Raw genomic sequence first — 20,761 nt, 5'->3', positions numbered from 1 at the left:
TGCTAACAAGTAAAGTGTTACCATGGGAATCTTGCTGAGGACGGTCTTACCGAGGTAATAGGATATCTGACAACACCCCAGTGATGTCATTATCGCAGTCTGGAACCCACACACACACACACACGCACGCACACACATACAGCCAATTATAGACACACAAATACAAATTGCCTTTGTTGGCAAGATATTGATAGACGTGCACACAGACACACACATACAGTATTTACAGCACTGAGGCACAATGCACATTTGTATACACACACACGCCCAATATTTTCGGTGCAGAGGCGTGTGACAGCGTGGCGGGCCCTGTGGTTTAGCGGGCTGAAGATGTTCTAGTTAAATGACAGTGTGATTTAAGCCAAACAAAAACAAACGTCTCCGCGCAGTAATTGGACAAACTCATGAATGATATCATAAAATGTTATTTCTATCCACTCTCTCAGTCTCGCTCCTTCCCTCCCTTCCGCTCTGATTTGCTATTTGACACGAGCAGGAAGCAGCAAACATCACAGTGCTTGTATGCGTGTGTGTGTGTGTGTGGGTATGTGTGTGTGCGTGTAATTATACCGCCTGAGGGGAGACAACAACAGGGATGGATGAATAATGTCCTTTGATCACAATAACACCACACACACACACACACATACGCACAAACACAAACGTTTGCATCTACTACATTAATGCTGGCAGTTACATCGGGTATGTGTGGTTAGTTGGTATAAAAAACTTTTTTCAGCCACCAGCCGCCATGACAGCTGCCAGCAAACACATGCACGCACATAAGCGCAAACACAAGGAGTGCCAGAGCAGTGGAGTTTATCAATATGCACGATCAGAGGACCCTGTTCATCCTGGGATGCATCGACAAATGTCACCACTATGGATCGATAAATTACATAAATACCCTGGCAGCATGTTGGCATACTGAATGTGTGTTTGTGCGTCATTGTTTAATTAGGTAAATGGAAACACTGAGTAACAGTAGCTGCTACAGTCCAGTCCAGTCAGGCCCAAATGTAAGTTGTAAGTTGACAGAAATAAAACCATTTAACCCTCCTACTGTGTCAACACCGGCCAACTGTAACTTCCCTATGTCATTAATATGGCATACATTTAATCTGACTGACTGAAGGCTTCATGTATCCCTCCACAGTTGGCATTTGACCATATAAAACTATTGACTGCCCCTTTCAGCCAAATATTTTTTATCGAACTTTCCACATCTGCAGTGCTCCTGGTCAAAATTGGCTGAGCATAGGAAATCAATGTGTGAGACTGCATTCTGTTCAATAATCCTTAAGCATCCCCTTGATCACCTCATCTCACCACAGGAAGCACACCTTCCAAACAAGACGATATAATGGTAGTTACAGGAACGCATCTCTTTCTGTGCCCCCATTGGGAGCCAATAACCTTTGGGAGCTGATCTACCCTCTGAGCCACAGGAATCTCATGCACATCTCAACCACGACGTGAGTGAGGCAGATACATTACTCAGTACTGATTGATGAGGGCAAAAAGGGGTGGTCGTATGTTAAGGTAGCCGAGTACAGCTCAGTAAAAATGTTAACAGCTATGTCTCCGCAGTTTGTTTGGGGCATGAAGTATTTCCCAAAGTTCAAACCAGTAAAAAAAAATATTTAGCAAGTTATTCCAGTTACACAAGTAAAGGCCTTTGCATGCTGAGTTAGGTTTTTCCCGGTCATCCGGAATTATTGTTACACACAGAAAACTTGCACAATTATTCCAATGCATTTTTCTATTTGTTGCGCAAGACATGGCAAAATGAAAAGACACATTTCCTCCTTTGCCTCTCTCCACTGGAGTTACCTATCTGGCTGTCACCACTCCCTCCCTGTCTTTCATTTGGCACTGCAGCTGCATGACGGAGCGGAGCTGTCCTCCCTCTCTGTCTCCACATTCTGTGTGCGTTCCACATCCTCCTCCTCTTCCCCATCATCCACCTGAATATTACTTTCTGACCTGCTGAACGTGAGCTACCTGAGTTATGAAATTATTCTGTGCCCCATGTCCCTCTGTCTTGTTGCTGATGTGTCCCGCCGCTCCATTTTCTTCACCGATTCTACGTCAAACATCTCTCAAGGATTCAAAGAATGTGAAAAACGCAGAAAATCGAACTTGTTCCGAAAATTTTAATGATTATGGACTCAATGTGCAAACATGATACAGTGCGAGGACGTATTTATTTTTAGATGTTCAACAATATTGGACGAAAAAATGGACTGAATGTGCAAAGGCCTTAACGCGAGTTACTGGACCGACCTCTGTGGATTGAAAGGTCTGTTGTTTCGGACTTGTGACCACTCCAAGCTGTGATGTAGCACCAGTGAAACGCTATATCACAAATGGGTGTACACAGTTCATCCATTAAATTTTTTTTTTCTTTCTTAATTTGTCATGTAGATCATATTTTTTGTATCTTAAATAGCACTTTATAAATGCTATGTAGTTACCACTTGCGAGCACAAGCAAGATTATTTTCCTAGTGTAGTTACTCTTAAACACCCCTTTTCACCAAAATTAGCGCATTTTTAAACGCCGGAAATTCCGCTAAAAACAGACAACAGACTTGTTTCCCATTGCCTGCAGACCAGAGCCATGTACACAACTGTGTGCAGTAGACAAGTGTGCCTTTCTGGGGTTTTTTTCTTTCTGTTGCGTCACGTTTGATGTCACAGATGCACCGGAAAACAGGTTAGGAAAACGTAAAAGCAGCATGAAGGCCAGTGAAAATGTTACAGTGGTTACTTCTTCTTTATATCTGTTACTTAGACAGCAGCAAAAGGGACTAAAACTTGCATGTTCTTTTAGGTGTCGTATTTTCATCACTGCTGATCGGCGCTGGAGCCAATAAATACCTGTGACTACTGCAGAGTCATTTGACCCCCGACTGTAACCTTTCCCATTAAATACAAAAGCCTGATGTTAGCAGGTGTTTGTGAATTTTTTCTGCAGTGGAAAAGAGGCTAAAGAGACAATGTCTGTTTCACAGGAAACATTTGTTTGAGTTTGGTGTTGGAAAAAACAAATGACAAGTGACGAATTCCAAATTTGTACAGCATTCATTATTCGTTTTTCTTTTCTTTTCTTTTTTTTTATGGAGGTGTCAGAGGACTAATCAGGGCGTCTCGGGCTTTGCTTGGAATACCAAAGCATATGAAGAGCCTGTGCTCCACTAAGCGTCAGACAAAATATTCATTAATTTGTTTGAATCGCTGAATAATTAATTAATCAACCCATGTAAATGAAGTGTCACTTGTTTAAGACGCTCAAGGGATGAATTCTGAAGTGAAAATGCTGTGTGTGTGTGTGTGTGTGTGTGTGTGTGTATCTGTCTTTGTGAGGACCTAGTTGAGTTTTAGAGCTTCAGAGTGAGGACATTTATGGAAAGTGAGGACATTTTGGGACAAACCTTTAAAGGGCTGTTTGGGGGTTCCAATTTGGTTTTAAGGTTTAGATTAGAATTAGGTTTAGGTTAGGGTATCATAAGGGTGGTGGTTAGCGATTTAGTTGAGATGATTGAGGTTAAATAAGGGGCCAAGGAATGCATAATAGCAATGCAGGTCCCCACATGTACAGGAAGACAAACTTGTGTGTGTGTCCATGTGGCAGCTAAGGCGACATCACTGCAGGAGCAAAGGCAGGACTGACGTGGCACCATACAGAACACACACACACATTCACATCTGCAGTGTTACAGAGAGCCGACAAACATTAAAGAGCATCACAATATGTTCCAACTCTTTGAACACTTTTTGTTTTATTCAGCAGCAAAGTGTTTTTCTTTAAGAAGCGAGACAGAGAGGGACATCTCCCATCGCTGCTGTTAACACATCTGGTGCATGCAGACCATGATTAAATTCACAAGGCGTGCTCTGAAGAAGCCAAGAGAAAAAGAAAACAGCTGCAGCAGCCGAAGACATCAGACAAATCAAACTAAAGTGTCAATAGACAGGTCTGAGTCGGGACAGACACGGACGAAGACTTAAGAAATACAGAGAGTGTTTGTGACCAACATGATCCAGTTGCCATTATTGACCTCCGAGTCAGTCGATAACCATTTAGTGTGAGAATTACATGAGGCCAATCAACAAGCCGAGCCAGACGTCCACCCACACAATTACGACGGGTGAGGAAAATGAGAAAGTGAAAGAGAGAACAAAAGCCATGAAAGGGACAAAAATAAAAGTTTGGATGTAACGAATGCCAGCAATGAGCAAAATAATAAAAACTCATATTTTTTGGGGGGGTTATTTTGTTTTTCTACCCACCGAATTTTAAAGGAGCCGCCAGGGTGGTACCTTCATGGTGAATTGCTGAGAATGCAGCAAAGGGAAGACATTTCTTTCCTTAATCAATAATGTATTCTTTTCAATACAGGCGCGAGATGCATTATTCAACAAAGGATAAGAGATGTATGGAAGGGACCAACACAGGGAGATACTGCAACATTTATCTAATTAACAGGCAAGAATGAAAGACATAGAGGAGGATGGAGAGATGTGTTTAGGGACAGCACAAGGAGAAAGGGAGAAAAAGAAAAGCAAAGACGGAGAGGAGATCCTTTTTACATAGAGAAGCTCTCAGATAGTATCCTCTAGAGGTTGACGTAGAAACAGCTTGGACTGGAAGTCCTCGGCACCAAGAGATTTAGCCTCCAAGTGATGGGAAAAGGAAGCACACACACACTTATACACTATAGTCGGTGCATGCTGAAGCATTAAAGCATATATACGCAGGGAAATTTCACGCACGTCTCTGCACACACAAGTACGAAGGCGTAATCGTGAATAGACAAACACACTGAGGGTCTTACAAGGCGTAATCATTGGAGGCGAGCTTCTCCTCATATTTCACATGAGGATTAGCGAAAATCTGCCTGGAACAAGGCGGCAGAAAGACTCCACTACTCGCACTTCAGAGGGTAACCATCTAAACCTTAACCTACTAAAGAGGGTAAGCAGTTATATAAACTTTAAAAGGAGGGTAGACGACTGTGTAAACCTTACAAGGAGAGGATGCAGCGCAGAGAGGACACACTAGTAGAATCTTAATCCTTGTTTGGGATGGAAACACTGCAGCACTCACTAAACAGATTTAACCGTTGTATTTTTGTGTGGGGGGGCGGATATCACACACTAAACACTATCACGGCCATTATCCTGCTGACTCTGAGTGTAAGTGATGCCAGGTTCTGTGATCACATAATAAACTGTGCAGTCTAAAGTGAGGCAGCAGAGATACATAAAAGGCAAACTGATGTATTCACCTCAGGTTTATGTACAAAAAAAGTTATTTTAGCTAAATAAGAGTAAAACTATAGCTCCATGGTGGCAACTAGTGCTGGAGATTAGTTGACAAATCAATTTTGATAACAGATGAAGCCATTTATCAAACAAATGTGCCAAAAATGTGCTTACTCTATCTTCTCACTGGTGAGAATATCTTTATAAATTGAACATATTTGGATTGTGGGCTGCTAGTGAGAAAGAGAAGAAGAATTTGAAGACGTCACCTTAGTCTTGATGAAATTATGATCATCTATGATCTTTTTTAACTATTTCATGACATGTTATAGTATAGACATATCATTGAAACCATGACTGATAATGACCTTCAATGCATTGTGGGATAGTGATTATTTCAAAACACATTAAAAGTCTTCATATATTTCAGGATTTAGCTGAAGTGCAAATTTTCAATTTTGGTTCAGTTTTTCAGCATTTTGATTGTTTTGACCTCTACATTCACACTTTTACATGTTTGGCCTAGAACAAACCCCTAGCTTAGATGTCATATTAAATGTATGAGATGGCCTTTGATATATTAGTAAAAAATTTGGTGTGAATCAACCATGAATATCCTGTAATGTGTCCTCACATACACATTACATTAAAGCAGCTGTGCAGAACTTTTTACCATTCATAAAACTGTCCCTAGTTCGTATCACCCCCCCCTTGAAGATCCGCATATTTATTTGAACCCAACAGCAACAAAAAAGCCTTTCTCTATATGGCTCTTTAGCATAGTCTCGGTCGGGTCAGACACAGCGGAAGTCAGCAAACCAGAATACGGCACCCGAAGGCGGAAGTAAGTCTGCACGCCCGCAGCGGCCCGCAGCCATTAAACCACAGAAGAAGAAGGAGCCGTGTTTACGAGTAGGATTTAAGGAACAGGCTAAATGACATGTAGTAGGGAGTAGTGAATGATTTCGGACACATTGCACACTCTTGTACAGTAGGTGGTGGTATGCACCTGGAAGTTGTTTGCGATCTGCCAATAAATTAAGAGAAGAAGAAGAAGAGCCGTGTTTACAGAGAGTGTTCTTCGAGTAAGCGGTACGCAACGGGCATTGCTGAACACATAACAGTTTTACCAGATGCATCTATAAGGACTTGGTTGTACTTTCAATGTCATGGCGGATAAAGAAGGAGCACCATCTAAAAGAAAAAGAACAGAAGAAGGCTAAACGGGACAGTGATAGGGCTCGAGCCCAAACGCGTGTAAACCTCGGTCGGGCATTCACCAAGTGGAGAGAGCTGAGAGATTTGAAAGGTTTTAAAACTGATCCCGAGTTGGCCCTTTTCCTAATCGACAGGTCTGTCATTTTTGTTTTTATTTGGAGAATATATACAGCAACTTGTTAGACGTTGTTTCACTTCAATATATGACGACATGGAAGTTATAAGCAAGCTAAATGTAACGTTAGCTGATGTGAACCGCTTTTGTCTAGTAACGTTACAACAAACGCCATAAAATTATCTGCGACTGTGACCATGAACACAAATATACAGCAGGCAGTTGTCCTCAGTTTATAAGAAATTCAGAGCTACACCAGAACATTTATGATTTTTCTCTCGCTCTCCAAAACAAATGCATGCAGTAATTGCTGGTTGCAGTCGAGATTTTACGACACCAGGCTGTGGGTGTCATACCACTTCGACCAAAGGGGGCGCTATAATCAACGAAAACAGAACTGTTCTCAGATGAGAATGTTGCATCCCCAGAATGAACTGACAATGATGATGAACTTTGTGCACTGTGAAGTGGACTTGAAGCTTATACAAATAACCCGTTTTCTCATATGAATTCTGGACAATGTACAGAAGTGTTTTGTTTATGTATCCAGTTCATTAGCACAACCGAGTCTCTTCCTATTTGTTGAATTTGTCCGACGATTTTGGTGATGGCCCTTACTGACAGACGGTTCTTGAACTCGTTTCTCCAGTTAGACATTTTTGTTGACATCTTTGTGTAAATGCAAATTATTTTTTACCCTTGCATGTTTGTATTCTTCTGGTTTCACACCACTCACTGTGAGTTCTCCAGACAATAACCTGCTCTATTCACATATGGACTCAACTGGACATAACATGGACTTTGTGCTAGGGAGCCAGCAGGGTAACATCCATTTAAAATCTAGTCACAGGAGGTTAAAAAGAGGAGAAGTCACGGCTTCACATTGAGTCATATCATTGGGGTACAGCACATACACAGTCAGCGTGGGGTTGGAATATATTTTTTTCGAAAAACAAAGATATGAGTAAAAAGCAAAACTATGCAATTATAAAAAAAAAAAAAAAAAAAAAAAAAAAAAAAGGTTCTTTCGTAAAAGACCACAAACAAATGCTTTCTATATGAAAATGTTCTATTGTAGACTGGGCGCAATCCAGTCAAGCGTACTGAAAAAATTCTGTCAGGCCAAGTGCGCTAAAAGAGGCTAAAAAGAGCACACCCAAAGAGCTGACCGGACATGATCCCTTTATTTCTAGCGCCGTCTGCTCTAACCCTGCAACATCGCAGCTCCTGTTACATGTGTACATACACATGTGTAACACCCAATACCTCCCACGGGGTCAGAGAGCAAGTCCCAGCCTTCACTTAATAGCCCTGATCCGGTCTAACTGATTCAGACATTTGCGTTCTCACATACATCTCCTCTGGGTAATGTCTCGATAAGTTCAGGGTTGCATTGCGTGTGTGTACGGGGCTATAGTCAGATAAATTGGGAGCAGAGACGAATAATGTGAGAGAGAAAACAAAGAGAAGACAAAGTGGTGGGTCGAGCACTTTAAAGTGGATTACTTTCTCCTCATCTGTTCCTCCAGAGGAAATGCTCCCGCTGTCAAGGAGCTGAATTGCTTCTGTTTCAATGACACCCGCTGACGGGGGACATGAGGTGTGTGTGTGTGTGTGTGTGCTGCTAAAGGAGATGGTGTGTGGCAGGTGCCAATCAGGACATTCTGTAATTCCCCTCCACTCAGCCTCGCCTCTGGTCAAGCTGAGAGATTATCCCTCACCCCTTCATTTCCCCCGCCACCCCTCTCCACCTCCTCTATTTCAGCACTCGCCTCCCTCCCTCCCTCCCTCCCTCCTCTGCGCTCTCTTCTGACACTCTCCTCTCCCTCCTCTTAAAGGTGCCACGTATAGCATTACAGGATCAATAAACCATTACCCCAGTAACTTTAAGACATTTGTATATTTACTGTAAACAAACAAGGTAGTCGCTGAGAGGTTCCACAGTCTCAACTGACCTCTGCACTGCGTGTTTTATTGTGGGCCACAGGGTCGGATTTGGTGGAGTGCCGAGGAGAGAGATTGCTCCGCGGCATGAAATAGGAAGAAGGATGCAATTCTTTCAGTGCCACTGGAGCTAAAGATTTGTGATTTTCTCACACTGGCGGATCTTGAAGAAAAAAGGTTTATAGGAAAACAATTCATCCTCTTTAGGAAAGTTAAAAAGAAAAGATAAACACACACTAGTGGCTCTAGGTTGTGGGGAAAGAAGCTAAGATTTATCAAAAGAGTGGTGGCAATTTTGAAAAAGACTTGCACTAACAATACCATCGGATAAGACGCAGATTTTGTTTGTTTACAATAATTACACCTAGACACTACATCTGTCGATAATTTGACAATCACCATGAAACACTTATGTTTCAAAATGCTATATGTAGCATCTTTAAGTCTGGCTAACACACTGCCTGCCAAGCCTTCTTTGATCTCACGGGCAATAACACAGATAAGAATATCCTCATTGTGAATCTGATGAATCCCAGGAGCTAAACAGTGCCTTGTGAATCCGCAGTATCATGTGCTGTTCATCTATCCCTATTCACACTTCAAAGTGATTGGCAGGCGAGGGGCATTGCCTATTCAAATGCGAGCACCAATCGGGGCTCTTGCACTTTGTCTGAGGGAATCCTGCACCATGAATGGAGACTTCCAAGATTACAGCTCACTGTGCCACGCAGTTTGCCGTCAGCCAAACTTACAAACACCCACTCCTTCCATGTTTCCTCACCCTCTCCTCTTCAGTCATACAATCCTCTTCCCTTCCGTCTGTTCTCTACTTACTTTTCAAAGGCTCTCTTCTTCTAGCCTCCAACACTTCTCTGCAGATACTTACCTCATCCTCCTACCCCCTTTACTTCCTCCACATCATCTCTTTCCACCAATGCTAGCCTGGTTTCCTCTGTGTTTCTGTCTCTGGACACCAGCTTTGCTGATATTTGAGAGGTGTAACTAATTGGCAAGGCTTCCCACCTGTCTGTTAGCATAAGACTATACTATTTTCATGCACATGACAGCCAAATGCGTGACAGGTGAGTGAATGTGTGCTTGGTTTTCTCGGGTTCAGCAAAGACTTCAAACCAGAACTTTGGCAAGTCACTCCAAACCATAACATTCAATCAATGAATCATTCATCATCATACATTCTCCCCTTCATTTTACCCCATACCACACCTGGCTTTGCACAACTTCATCCACTCATCAACAACATCCAAACATTCTTCAAGTAATCCTCCGTCCACCCATGATCCTCCATACCTTATCAGCCATGATCATGGACGAGCCTCCATGGATGCCCAGGATGGGTATGAGCGTCTGCGAGGAAATAAAATCCAAAATCTGGGCGATGGCCTCCTGGTCAGTGCCATCCCCAAACACCACGCCGTGGATCTTTGTCCCGGACATCAGGTCGCACATATGGGTGATGATGCTTTTCGGGTCGGTCTCGTTGACCAGCAGTGTGACCACGTTGACGTCGATGGGGTCCTCCTTGCTCCACAGCGCCCGGATGTCCCGGTCTGAGATGTAGCGCGTGCGCCCCAGGATCACCGCAATGTTCAGGACCGGCACTTTTTCCGAGGCACCGCCACCTCGCTGCTTTTGAGCCGCCACGGGGTCCGCAATCAGGGTCACTGCCACCAGGAGAGCCAAGGATAGCAGCACACTATTACCACCACTGCCACTGCTGCAACTGCTGCTCCTTCTACCCCTCCTCTTACTCCTTTTGCTGCTGAGGGACATACTGCCAAACCACTTCATCCCCTGCATGGGAAAAAGGATGAGGAAAAACAGAACAGATGAAGACAGATCAGAAAGAGAGAAGGAGGTGGCAGGGATAGGTGTGGAAAGATGATGGCAGAGAGAAAAAGACAGGGGAGATAAATTGTTAATGCACAGCTCTTTAAGCCCACACATTCAGGTCGCATCTTTCTTTTTTATTCCACTTCTTCTCAGTAACGTTATTAAACACATAAACCTTGTGGGGAGGGAGTTGGCCTTGAGAGGAAGTTGCGGAGGGGTGAGAGAAAGAGAAGATGACTAACAAGTATATACTTTATGGTCACGACGCTAGGATCAGATGATTCAAGAGCAAGCTGTGCTATTCGGAAGAGGCAGGCAGACATTTATACAGTTTACAAGTGTAATATCCTAAAACTCAACCTTCACCATAGATTGACTCATAACTTATCGGGGGGCACTATGAGTGACAAACTACACTGAACATTTATACACATTTCACTTTCTGCCTGCTGGTTGATTTAGTTATTACATCATTTGCAGTGTTGTGCAGGACAAAAATATATCCCCTGAGGTTTGCTCCAGCGCCACCATGCGGTCAAGTTTTCTTTACCTGCAAAGATATTCCCATCAGCCTCAGCTATTCTGTCTTTTTACAGGGTTCCTACAGCTTACGGCAAGTTAGGTTTGAGACTTAATAAGATTTTTTTAATGCCACTGCGAATGAAATTTTACAAGAACCAAAATTGAAGGAAAAATAAACATAAACTGACGTTAACAGAACTGGGAAATACCTGGCACATTGCGTTTCGTACTGTGCATGTGGGATTTCACTGCCTTGATTCCCATCATGCTCAGTTTGAAAAACCCTTTAGCATAAAGTACATTAAGCTTTGTATGTATTGCCTTAAATCAGTTTCAGCAATGCCTTCAAGTCATGGTTGAACATCCAATTTTCACTGAATTTACAGTCTTCCCCATGTCATCCAGGGTAAAGCGGCAGCTAGATGCAGACTACTCTGAGCATACCAGGCAGAAACACAATAGGAATGTTAATTCTATTTTTATGACTTTTGGAAGATTAATTTTAAACATAAAAACAGGCTACCAATTAAGGCTCTACTTTTAAATTAATTAATTTAAACACAGATTTGCAGGAACCCTGTTTTGTGCTATCTATCTAATGTTAGCATGCTAAAACACTGAACTAAGATGGTCAACATGCTGAACATTATATCTGCTTATCAACATGTTAGCATTGTAATTGTGAGCATGTTAGCATGCTGAAGTAAGTATTTACCTCAAAGCACTGCTGGGCCTCAGTACAGTCTCACAAAGCTGCTAACATGGCAGTAGACTGTTAGTGTTGCTCATATGCAACTAACATTTAAAATTTGGTTGAACCATTCACAGCTGCCTAAAATGAATCAAACCGATAATTCAAACATCATGTTCTCACTACATTAATCTCACTGTCATGAACTTAGTAGTGGGCTGACACTGAATACAATTGTCAAGACTTATAAAACCATGTGCTATTGTCACACCAAGATTTTTAATTCAAAGTCTGACAGAAGGGGCATCACAGTGCAATCACATCACTGTGGAACTGTATGGTAAGATCTGACATATACATTAATAAAACTGTGATTTCAATAGTAAAAAAACAAAAGAAAAAATAAATACTGTCTTTAATAAAGATGGTTACACCTACCCTGTGATGCTAGTTAGAGCAATTCCTCACCTGCAGCCTTATTTATCAGATTCTTGTATAAATGATTCAACATACAGAGAGCAGGAGGTAAGTAAGAGACAAATTACAGAAAGGCTGAGAAAGAAAGAACAGACTGATGTAAACCAGCAAGTGCTATAAATAGCTTGGGATGCCACTACGGGCCTCGGACAGGGGGCAGAGGGTTGGAGGAGGGTTTCCTCAGTTGAAACAAATGTTTGTGTGTGTGTGTGTGTGTGTGTTTGAGAGTGTGGATGTGTTACTCTGCACCAAGCAGAGCTGAGGAGTGCAGTGACATGATCATCAGACACAAATCACAACCTACACCACCCCTCTCCCTACAGAGATAACGCTTGCTGGACCTCCTTGGACGTCCAATGCTCAGAGAGCATAAAATATTGAGCGAGTGTGCGTATGTGTGTGTGTGTGTGTGTGTGTGTGTGTGTGTGTGCGTGTGTTGGTTTATCATGATGTGCAAGACATGAGCAGGTGTGCTGAACAGCGGAGCGTGAGCAAAATCAGAAGGGCATGAAACATATGGTCACATAATGTGTCCATGTGCATTGCTGACGATTTATGGATTCACTGACAGGTCTGCGTGCCTCTGCGTTGGTGCAGAGCCTGTTGGTGCATGATTGATTCACAGGAGCTGTTGTTTATCAAAACCAGAACAGATTTAAGCGCTGAGATCATAAGATCATAAGAAACTATCCTCATTTGCAAAATGTTCTTTTGCATTAACATAAGCTGCAAAACAACACTGTGAACAAGACTGTGAGATAACCACATGTTGCCAGCTATTGTCTTCTCATAAGCCACCGGTAAAGGAGTGACTCATGCAGATTTAATACTTACAAGGACATGATGTTTTCAGTCCTGCTTCTTTGTCAGCCTGTGTCTTGGTTAACAGGATACCTTGTAGCACTTTTAGCAATAACAGTTAGGACATTTTATTATATTATTGGTCGAGTTATTACATTATTGGCTTTATTACATTTTTAATCAGGTTAAGTGCAAGTTTCATTACATTTTAAGGTGTTCCTACATTTTCAGGAAATTATAACATTATTAGGTGCCACAATTCAAGCAAAGGGCAAAAATACAGACTTTATTAAAACTGCATTATTGGACATTTTTGAGCATTTTGCTGCTATTTTCCCATGAACTGAAAGCTAATATTATGTCATAGGCATAGGGACGCCAGCAGTTAACTGTTAATCAGTTAACCGCCACAAATATTTTTGACTGATGTTGGTCTATAAGTTAAGTTTGCCACTCTCCAGTATACTGCACTGCACACCAACTGGATCTGGTGGGAGCTAATTAGCTAGCCATGCCCCCATTCGGTAGCCTGGAAATCCAGACCCAAATCTAGGGTTTTAGGGTCTGGCCATGAGTAATGAAAATGGCCCAACTCGAGGGGCGGCACCAAGCATGCATTTGTAAATATCACTGCACGCAATTGGGTAACACTACGACCAATCAGAACAATACACGGGGTGACATATACGCTTAGCTACCAGCGGAGCTAACTGGTAGATTAGACTCTTGCCGTATCCGGCAGCTGTGATTGGCGCAGCTCGGTTTCATGGGCATAGGTAATGAGCATCATTACTGATTGCCAGAGTGACTCGCTGAGCAAATTCAAATCTGGCTACCAGGGTACCCATTCGGCGATGACCACTAGTAATGCCATCTCGACCCAACAGAGTTGCTGTGGGGTTGCTGCATTTGCACTTGTATAGCGCTTTTCTATTCTTCCAACCACTCAAAGCTTTTACACTCCATGCCACATTCCCCCATTCACACGCATTCACGCACTGATGGCCAAGGCTACCATACATGGTGCCACCTGCTACCCAGTAACATTCATACGCTCTCACACATCAATGGAACAGTCACCGGGAGCAATTTGGGGTTGCCCTAGGATGCTAGGACATGCAGACTGGATGAGCCTTGGATCTAAACCGCTGATCTTCTGATTGGTGGATGACCCACTCTACCTCTGAGTCGCCCTAACGTGCCCACCCTTTGGTCTCCTCCCAGGTTGTCCCTGCGAGCAAGCAGCTACATTTTGACCGCAAACCACCTTTAGCATTTGTAACAATTTTGGCACTTTTAGCTCTCTAAGCAGCGTTGGTGGTGTCTGTCTGTCAGCAAAGCCAAGAGGAAATAAAAGGCATGACATTTAAATCACAAAACATAAAAATGTACCCACCTCTAAATAGAAAGTGCTTTGAAATGTGACACCAAAGCGTGTTGTGTTGCGTTTTCTTCTTAAAAATGTTAGGAGTTAGTTAGTTAGCAGTTAATGGGTGTCAGGCTATCGAAAGCAAAATTTACCAGAGCTGAAATGCCTATCCAGTGACTGCATATCAGTATGTGTGACGATGCAGATCTGGATCTACTGCAGATGCAAAGTGAAAATGTCCAAATGTTTTGCACTACCAAGATAGTGCATTTTGGCAGGAGTATGTATCTGTAATTTCTAGTTTTAGGCTTGTTGCAGGTTGTACTATCATATCTCTGTATTCACCTGTTACCAGTTTTTTAAGTAGACTTATATAAAGAAGAACAAACTACTTAGCAAAGCAATTCAGTCCAAATTGTTTTGTGTGCCACCCACACCTGCCAACTGCTGTTTAACTGGCCTTCTGAGTTTCTGAATTGTCAGAAAACTTTTTCATATTGCTGGCATCCTTATTAGAATACCTTCTCGTCAAGCAATGTAATAAAAGACTTTTTTTAATTTGTAAAGTTTCCCATTACTGTTCAACCCTGTTTGCCCCGAGAAAGAGAAAACTGCGGCTGCATTGTCTATTTGTAAGTATGATGATGGTTTTAGATTATTTTCTGTGGGCTAGGATTTGTCATACCTTGTGATTCTGTAATGAAATTGAGACTCCAGCGGAAGGCTCTGTTGTGCGCTGAATAATGCATGTGGGCTCACTGTGTCATCCTGTGTTTTTAAAACAAGCGGAGGACTGCTTGTCTCTCCCTGCCCAACTGAGCATAAACACTGTTAGAGCAGACCTGAGGATGAATCATCCAAATCTTGGTCCATTCACTGCGGAGAAAGGAGCACCGATGCCTAATAGATTCCAGGTGTCAAAGAGCCGTCATCGTCCGTCACCCAGAAACTGTAGGATTACATGAAGGCTTGCTCTGACAGTTCGTGAAATCACTTAATTCTGCCGGACTGACATTTATTTCTCAGTGGAATGATGGGATACTTTCTTTAAATCCCACTTCCTACTTTTACACACGTTCACACTGAGAGACAGAGTATAACCACAGTCTGTTGTCCTGTTGGTAAACAGCTTCACAAAACATTTCCGATCTTTTACATGTTCTTCGCTTCAGAACGGCACCCATGTTGCTGACTCCCCTTCCAAGTCTTGCTAAAGAGCACTTGAGCAGGGCGGACTCTTCCCGTCAAGAGGCATTAAAACCCAAGCCTTCCGGTTGAAGGAGTGTCTTGATAATTACTAGACCATCCTGCTTCTGCAGCTGCTTCTATTATCATTTTAAATATTACATTTCACTATTAATATCACAGTATCAGTTGGACCATCTCGCTGTTCAAATGCTTTTCATCATCAGCGGTTTCTGGGGGTTACAGGAGAGTTATGAAGCCCACACCGTCTCGAAAATCCAAGCAGAGAAGCTGAATAAAACCAGCCCCAGATTGCTGCAATACTGTTACATAAATGCATACTGTACACACACTGTAGAGGGATTTGGGGAAAATCTATATGTTGCCTCTGTTTTCATGAATACTAGATATGATAGATGAGGATGATAGAAAGCTACTGGGCCATTTCAGGACATGCAGTATCCTCCTCAAAACCTATCTAGAGAAAAAAACTAGGGGTGTAAATCCAAAGTTTCGACGGTACAATACAATATACAATATTGTAACGGACTGGGTGACGTGAGGTTAACTGTATGGACTGTCACTGTTACGAATGTGTTAAGCTCTCCTACAGTAAAAAGTTCTCTTATGGCAGTTCCTGAGGTTTCTGTAATGTCAGTGAACGTATCATTCCCAGTTCTGCCTGTCAGTCAATACTAGCACCTATGACAGTGACCTGTGTGAGATACCCACTTGTGACTGGCAGAGGTTTGAGGACGTGTTGTTATTCCGGCTAGTTCGAGTGTGTGTGTGAGCCGAGGAGCGGGAGTTGTTGAGGTAGCCGCTAACGCAGAGAGCACCTTGTGAAGCAGACGGGTATATACTCATTGTCTTTCTCTTGGCTGCTTACCTGACCTGGCACTGGGCCGCTATAACTGTTTGAATGTTTAGGAAGGAGGTGTGCTTGGACAGAAATGGTGACGCAGATGTGACATGCATCTGGGCTTTCACTTTGCATCGATAATATTGGATCTTTTATCACTGAATCGATGTATTAATCCAGATAGATGTATCGTTACATCCCTAGAAAACCAGACACATCTTTAACTGTGGGCAGCAGTAATGGTGCAAGGCAAAACCAGAATTATAAGAAAAAGGTCAAACTGGTACCAATTTGGCATATTATGGTATTTATAGTAACAGGCGAGTCCATTGTTAACAAGATTATCTTTGGCTTCCAATGGGTGGTGTGCAAATCTGAATAACAAAAGGGTGAGTTTTCTTCTGTCTCAACTCTGCAGCATCACATGGGGATATTAAGCCGAGAAGGTTAGCGGGAAAATGGACATCAGAGGAGAAAAACAGGCAGAGGAAGTGAGGGCGATGCAGAGAAAAAAAGTATAATGAGAAAGTGACACGGACATTCAAAAGAAAAGAGGAAGACAGACAGAGAGAGAGAGAGAGAGAGAGAGAGAGAGAGAGAGAAGGAGAGAGAGAGAGAGAGAGAGAGAGAAGGAGAGAATCCCCAGCCAAATCGGATTGGGGCAGTTTGTCGTCACACAAAGGCTACCGTTTCTTGGCACCACAACAGTAAATGATGTTTGGCAGGCACATCCATACTACTGGCTATCGTGCACACACACAGACAGACTCATATTTCCTACCTCGCACAAGCGCATGTACCTTTACCAAGTCTAGAAAACAATCACTTTCTCAGTGATCAGTGAATAAGAAAGTGAAATATGATCTGATATCCTTATCTTACGTGTTCCTTTTTGGAAAATCAGAAACACGCTTCGCACACACCCACTGGCACTTAAATCTCTCTTGCCACAATTCCCATGTGGCTTCACCGCACACAACTAGGTTTCGCAGGCATCAATAATTCAGCCGCATTATCTTTACATGATGATTAATATGATTGCATTTACCGTTGCGGTCGCATTCATTCTTCCTTCTATCTTCCTAAATGGCATTAAAATTACATTAACATACTGTACACACTCTATGGATATGATTTATTTACAGAGTCAGGGCTGGAACGGTTGAAACCGAGGATGATAAGTGTATGTTTTACGATGCCACGGCCCAGAGGACGCATGTGTGTATACATATTTCTGGTTTGTAGAAGACTGCACTTCATATTGTATGTATTTTTCCATCTCCCATTGGCTCCTCCAGTTCTCTATATTCATCCGTTGCCCATTCACTTATCTGTCCATCCTTTCCTTCATCTTTTGTACTGCTTTCATCCCTCTATAGCTCCTCCACCTTCAAACGCTGTCTCCCTCACTAATTGACTTAAGCACAAAATTGTGGCTGAATGTTCAAAACTCAAGCAAAATACATTTTGAGCCACTACTTTTCTGTGAATATACTATGGAAACTCACCAATGCAGCACCGGCAGTGGTGTAGCAGAGGGTATATGCAAGTGAACGGGGCTTCTCTTTTTCAGACCATTCACAGTAGAGTACTCACTTCCTCCTTGGTAACCTACGCGTATATCTAGTGGTATACCACCTTATTAGCTACCACGACACCACTGTCCACCAGTCATACGCAAACCACAAATAATTTAGATCTCATAAAAGTACAAATAATGTGATAATTTATTTGGTATCTTGAAAGCTCCCTTTGATATAACCCACATTGGTGTTTAGACTCTTTGCTGTCTAAGTTGTGTGTAATGAGAAAAAGGGATTAAAAGAATCTGGCAGCAACAGTAAGTCGCTACGCTACATGACCAAAAGTATGTGGCTCCTTGGTGAAGTTAAATTTTAATGCTCCGGAGTATAATTATATTAGACAACAGTGTGTAATTACTCCTGTGCCTATTTTACCATAAAGAAATTGCTTTTATGTATGTTTGGTCCGGGGGCCTTTGGGGTTGGGATGCATCACCCACCATCAGTGGCCGACCTCAGTAGCGTGCTTGCAGCCAAATGGGAGCAAATCCACGCAGCCAGGTTCCAACATCTTGTGTAAACACCTTTCAGAAGACTGAAGACAGTTATAGAAGCATATTTATTTCCATGCTGTTTGAATGACTTGTTAGAAAGTCACATATAGGTCACATTCTCAGCCGTTCCATCAGCCTCCTCGTCTAGACCTATTCAGAAGAGGAACAATTTCGTCAACCACTTTGATAGTTATGTGTTATCATCACTTAATTTCCAGTATGTCTGCTTTCTTTGACTGTAACCAGTAGGCAAATTTAAGGAGGGGCTGAAGGGGAACACTATCCCCCTTGTTATCAAAATTACCAAAATGTACCCCCCTTGTTAACCTGATATCACTCTCCATCCTCTGAGTCCGGACCCAGATGACGTCCTATCCAAACCCAGACCTGTAACCAATACGTAATTGAGAGATGTTCAATTTTGAGGGAGCATTCTATATTAACCAGGGCCACGTTTACAGCACTGGTTAGCAGACCAGGAAACTCACAGACCAATTACATGCTGTGATGGTCACAGCCACACATGGTTATGTTTTCCCAAGCCACCCGTTAAACTCATTAGTTTGTTATTTACACGTGTTACTTTTATTTATTGTCAACTATACCTGAACAATTCAAATCACACAGTTGGTTTGATTTAGAATCCATTCATTTGCTTTTAACCTTACATTAACCTAATTTAGGTCTACACATTTTAGCACTGTAGGGTCACACAGGTAAATTGTTTGAAATGAATTATTTGTTTCTTTGTCTTTGAGTTACCGTGGTTGTTTGGGGGGGGGTCCCTTCCTGGTGGAGCAAAAGGTGTGGCTGAGGGCTGAGGACTCTTAAATCCCAGAGCCAACTCATTGGACCAAACCATGTGCTGCCATGTCATGGGGGGATTTGGGTTTTGATAGTTTTGCTTTATGTTTAGTTGTAGTTGTCGTCCATTTTGGTTACCCCTTGTGTATTTTTGGTTTGGCCAAGCTATTATATATGCTCTCTCGTGTGATTTTGACACGTCAGTTTGTTCAGCTAATATATTGAGTATAGTAATGTTATGTTGACCTCTTCTATAGGACTAGTTATACACTTCTTGGCTTGTTATTTTTTATGCTTTTTTGGGGGAGTAAATAAAAACCCACGATTTTGTCAACAACCTGTGTCCTTGTTGCTTCAGTGCTTGGTCCTTCACTTGTGTTAAATCATCTGACATGATGCTACTCAGCAAATCAAATCTGTGCATTCCGGTAAGCATTGCAACTCCAGTGAGTGAGATACACACACATAAGAAAGACGAGACAATAAACAACAGTCGGAGAAATAAGTAAGTCAGAGAAAAGTAATTTCACATGGCGTGTTCTGAAGAGAGAAAGGTAGACAACGAAAACAGAGCTTTTAATCAAGTATGGACAGACTCTTACATGTTCACTCTTCCCATGGGCAGTTCAAAACCACCATGTCTCATATGTTCTGTGACCATGCCGATTATTAAAAAGGAGGAATGTGAAGCACCGCTACAAGACAGAGCACAAAGCATCTTTGAGCAAACATACCCACTCAAATCTGAGCTAAGGACGCAGAAAATAAAATATTTTATTGTCCTACTTTTGACCCTGGTAAACTTTAACCAGCTGTGTCTGGGATCAGGGAACCAGGGAGGTTCTTCCTCCTGTCTCTGGTTTTCGTTCATCAGTCTCTTCCTGCCCCTACTCCACTGTCTCATTGCCGTACTGCACGTCTGCAAAGTTATGCAAAGACTAATTCTAAAATAACTCAATTCTAAAATAACTCTGCTCTGTTTCTTCATTTATTCATCTGTCCCAAGACATTTCCCCTCTCTGCCATCAGTCTCCCTCTCTGGTTCCTATTTCTCTCAGCTACTTCCATTCCCAGGGTTCTGTATCCCTCCATCCCTGTCCCGCCTACGACTCGAGCAAAAAGCTCCAGCCAGGCTGTGAACCAAATCCAACTGTAGATCCCACGTCACACCAATCCTCGCATCCCCTCATTGGCTCCCCAACTTCAACACAGCACTTATCACATACAAGGGCCTACATGGTCTTGCCCCTTCAAACATCTCCAAACTCTTACATCCTTACACCACCTCTGAGCCACTCAGATCATCCGACCAAGGTCTGTCATTCATACCCGCTCCCTCCATAAATCCAAGAGTGATTGCGCCTTTGCCGTAGGGGCTCCGTCCCTCTGGAATTGCGTCCACGCCTCTGTTAGATCAGCTGAGCCCATAAAGTGCTTCAAATCCACCTCTACTGACTTTCCTTCCCTGTAGTGACTGAAACTTATTTGTGTCCTCTGTGTTTGTAGTATTTGTGTCCCTTCTCTCCCTTTATAGCGGCATATGTATGCTTCTTACGTTTCTGCCACTGTATCCGG

At 42.5% G+C, this 20,761-nt stretch overlaps 1 protein-coding gene across 1 annotated transcript in view; it reads right to left on the bottom strand.

The window, feature by feature from the left end:
* The window catches only part of grin2aa (glutamate receptor, ionotropic, N-methyl D-aspartate 2A, a), a 224,547-nt gene that overhangs the window by 199,289 nt on the left and 4,497 nt on the right, over positions 1 to 20,761 (bottom strand). Inside the window, exon 3 of the mRNA XM_050068570.1 lies at positions 9,856 to 10,359. Within this exon, the coding sequence (XP_049924527.1) occupies positions 9,856 to 10,356 (501 nt within the window). The 5' untranslated portion in view covers positions 10,357 to 10,359. The remainder of the gene's footprint in view (positions 1 to 9,855; positions 10,360 to 20,761) is intronic.

Source organism: Epinephelus moara, chromosome 18 (genome assembly GCF_006386435.1).
Source record: "Epinephelus moara isolate mb chromosome 18, YSFRI_EMoa_1.0, whole genome shotgun sequence".
In the NCBI taxonomy this organism is placed as follows: domain Eukaryota; kingdom Metazoa; phylum Chordata; class Actinopteri; order Perciformes; family Serranidae; genus Epinephelus; species Epinephelus moara.
Note: the sequence above shows the minus strand (reverse complement) of the source record. Positions and strands in the feature narration are given on the sequence as shown.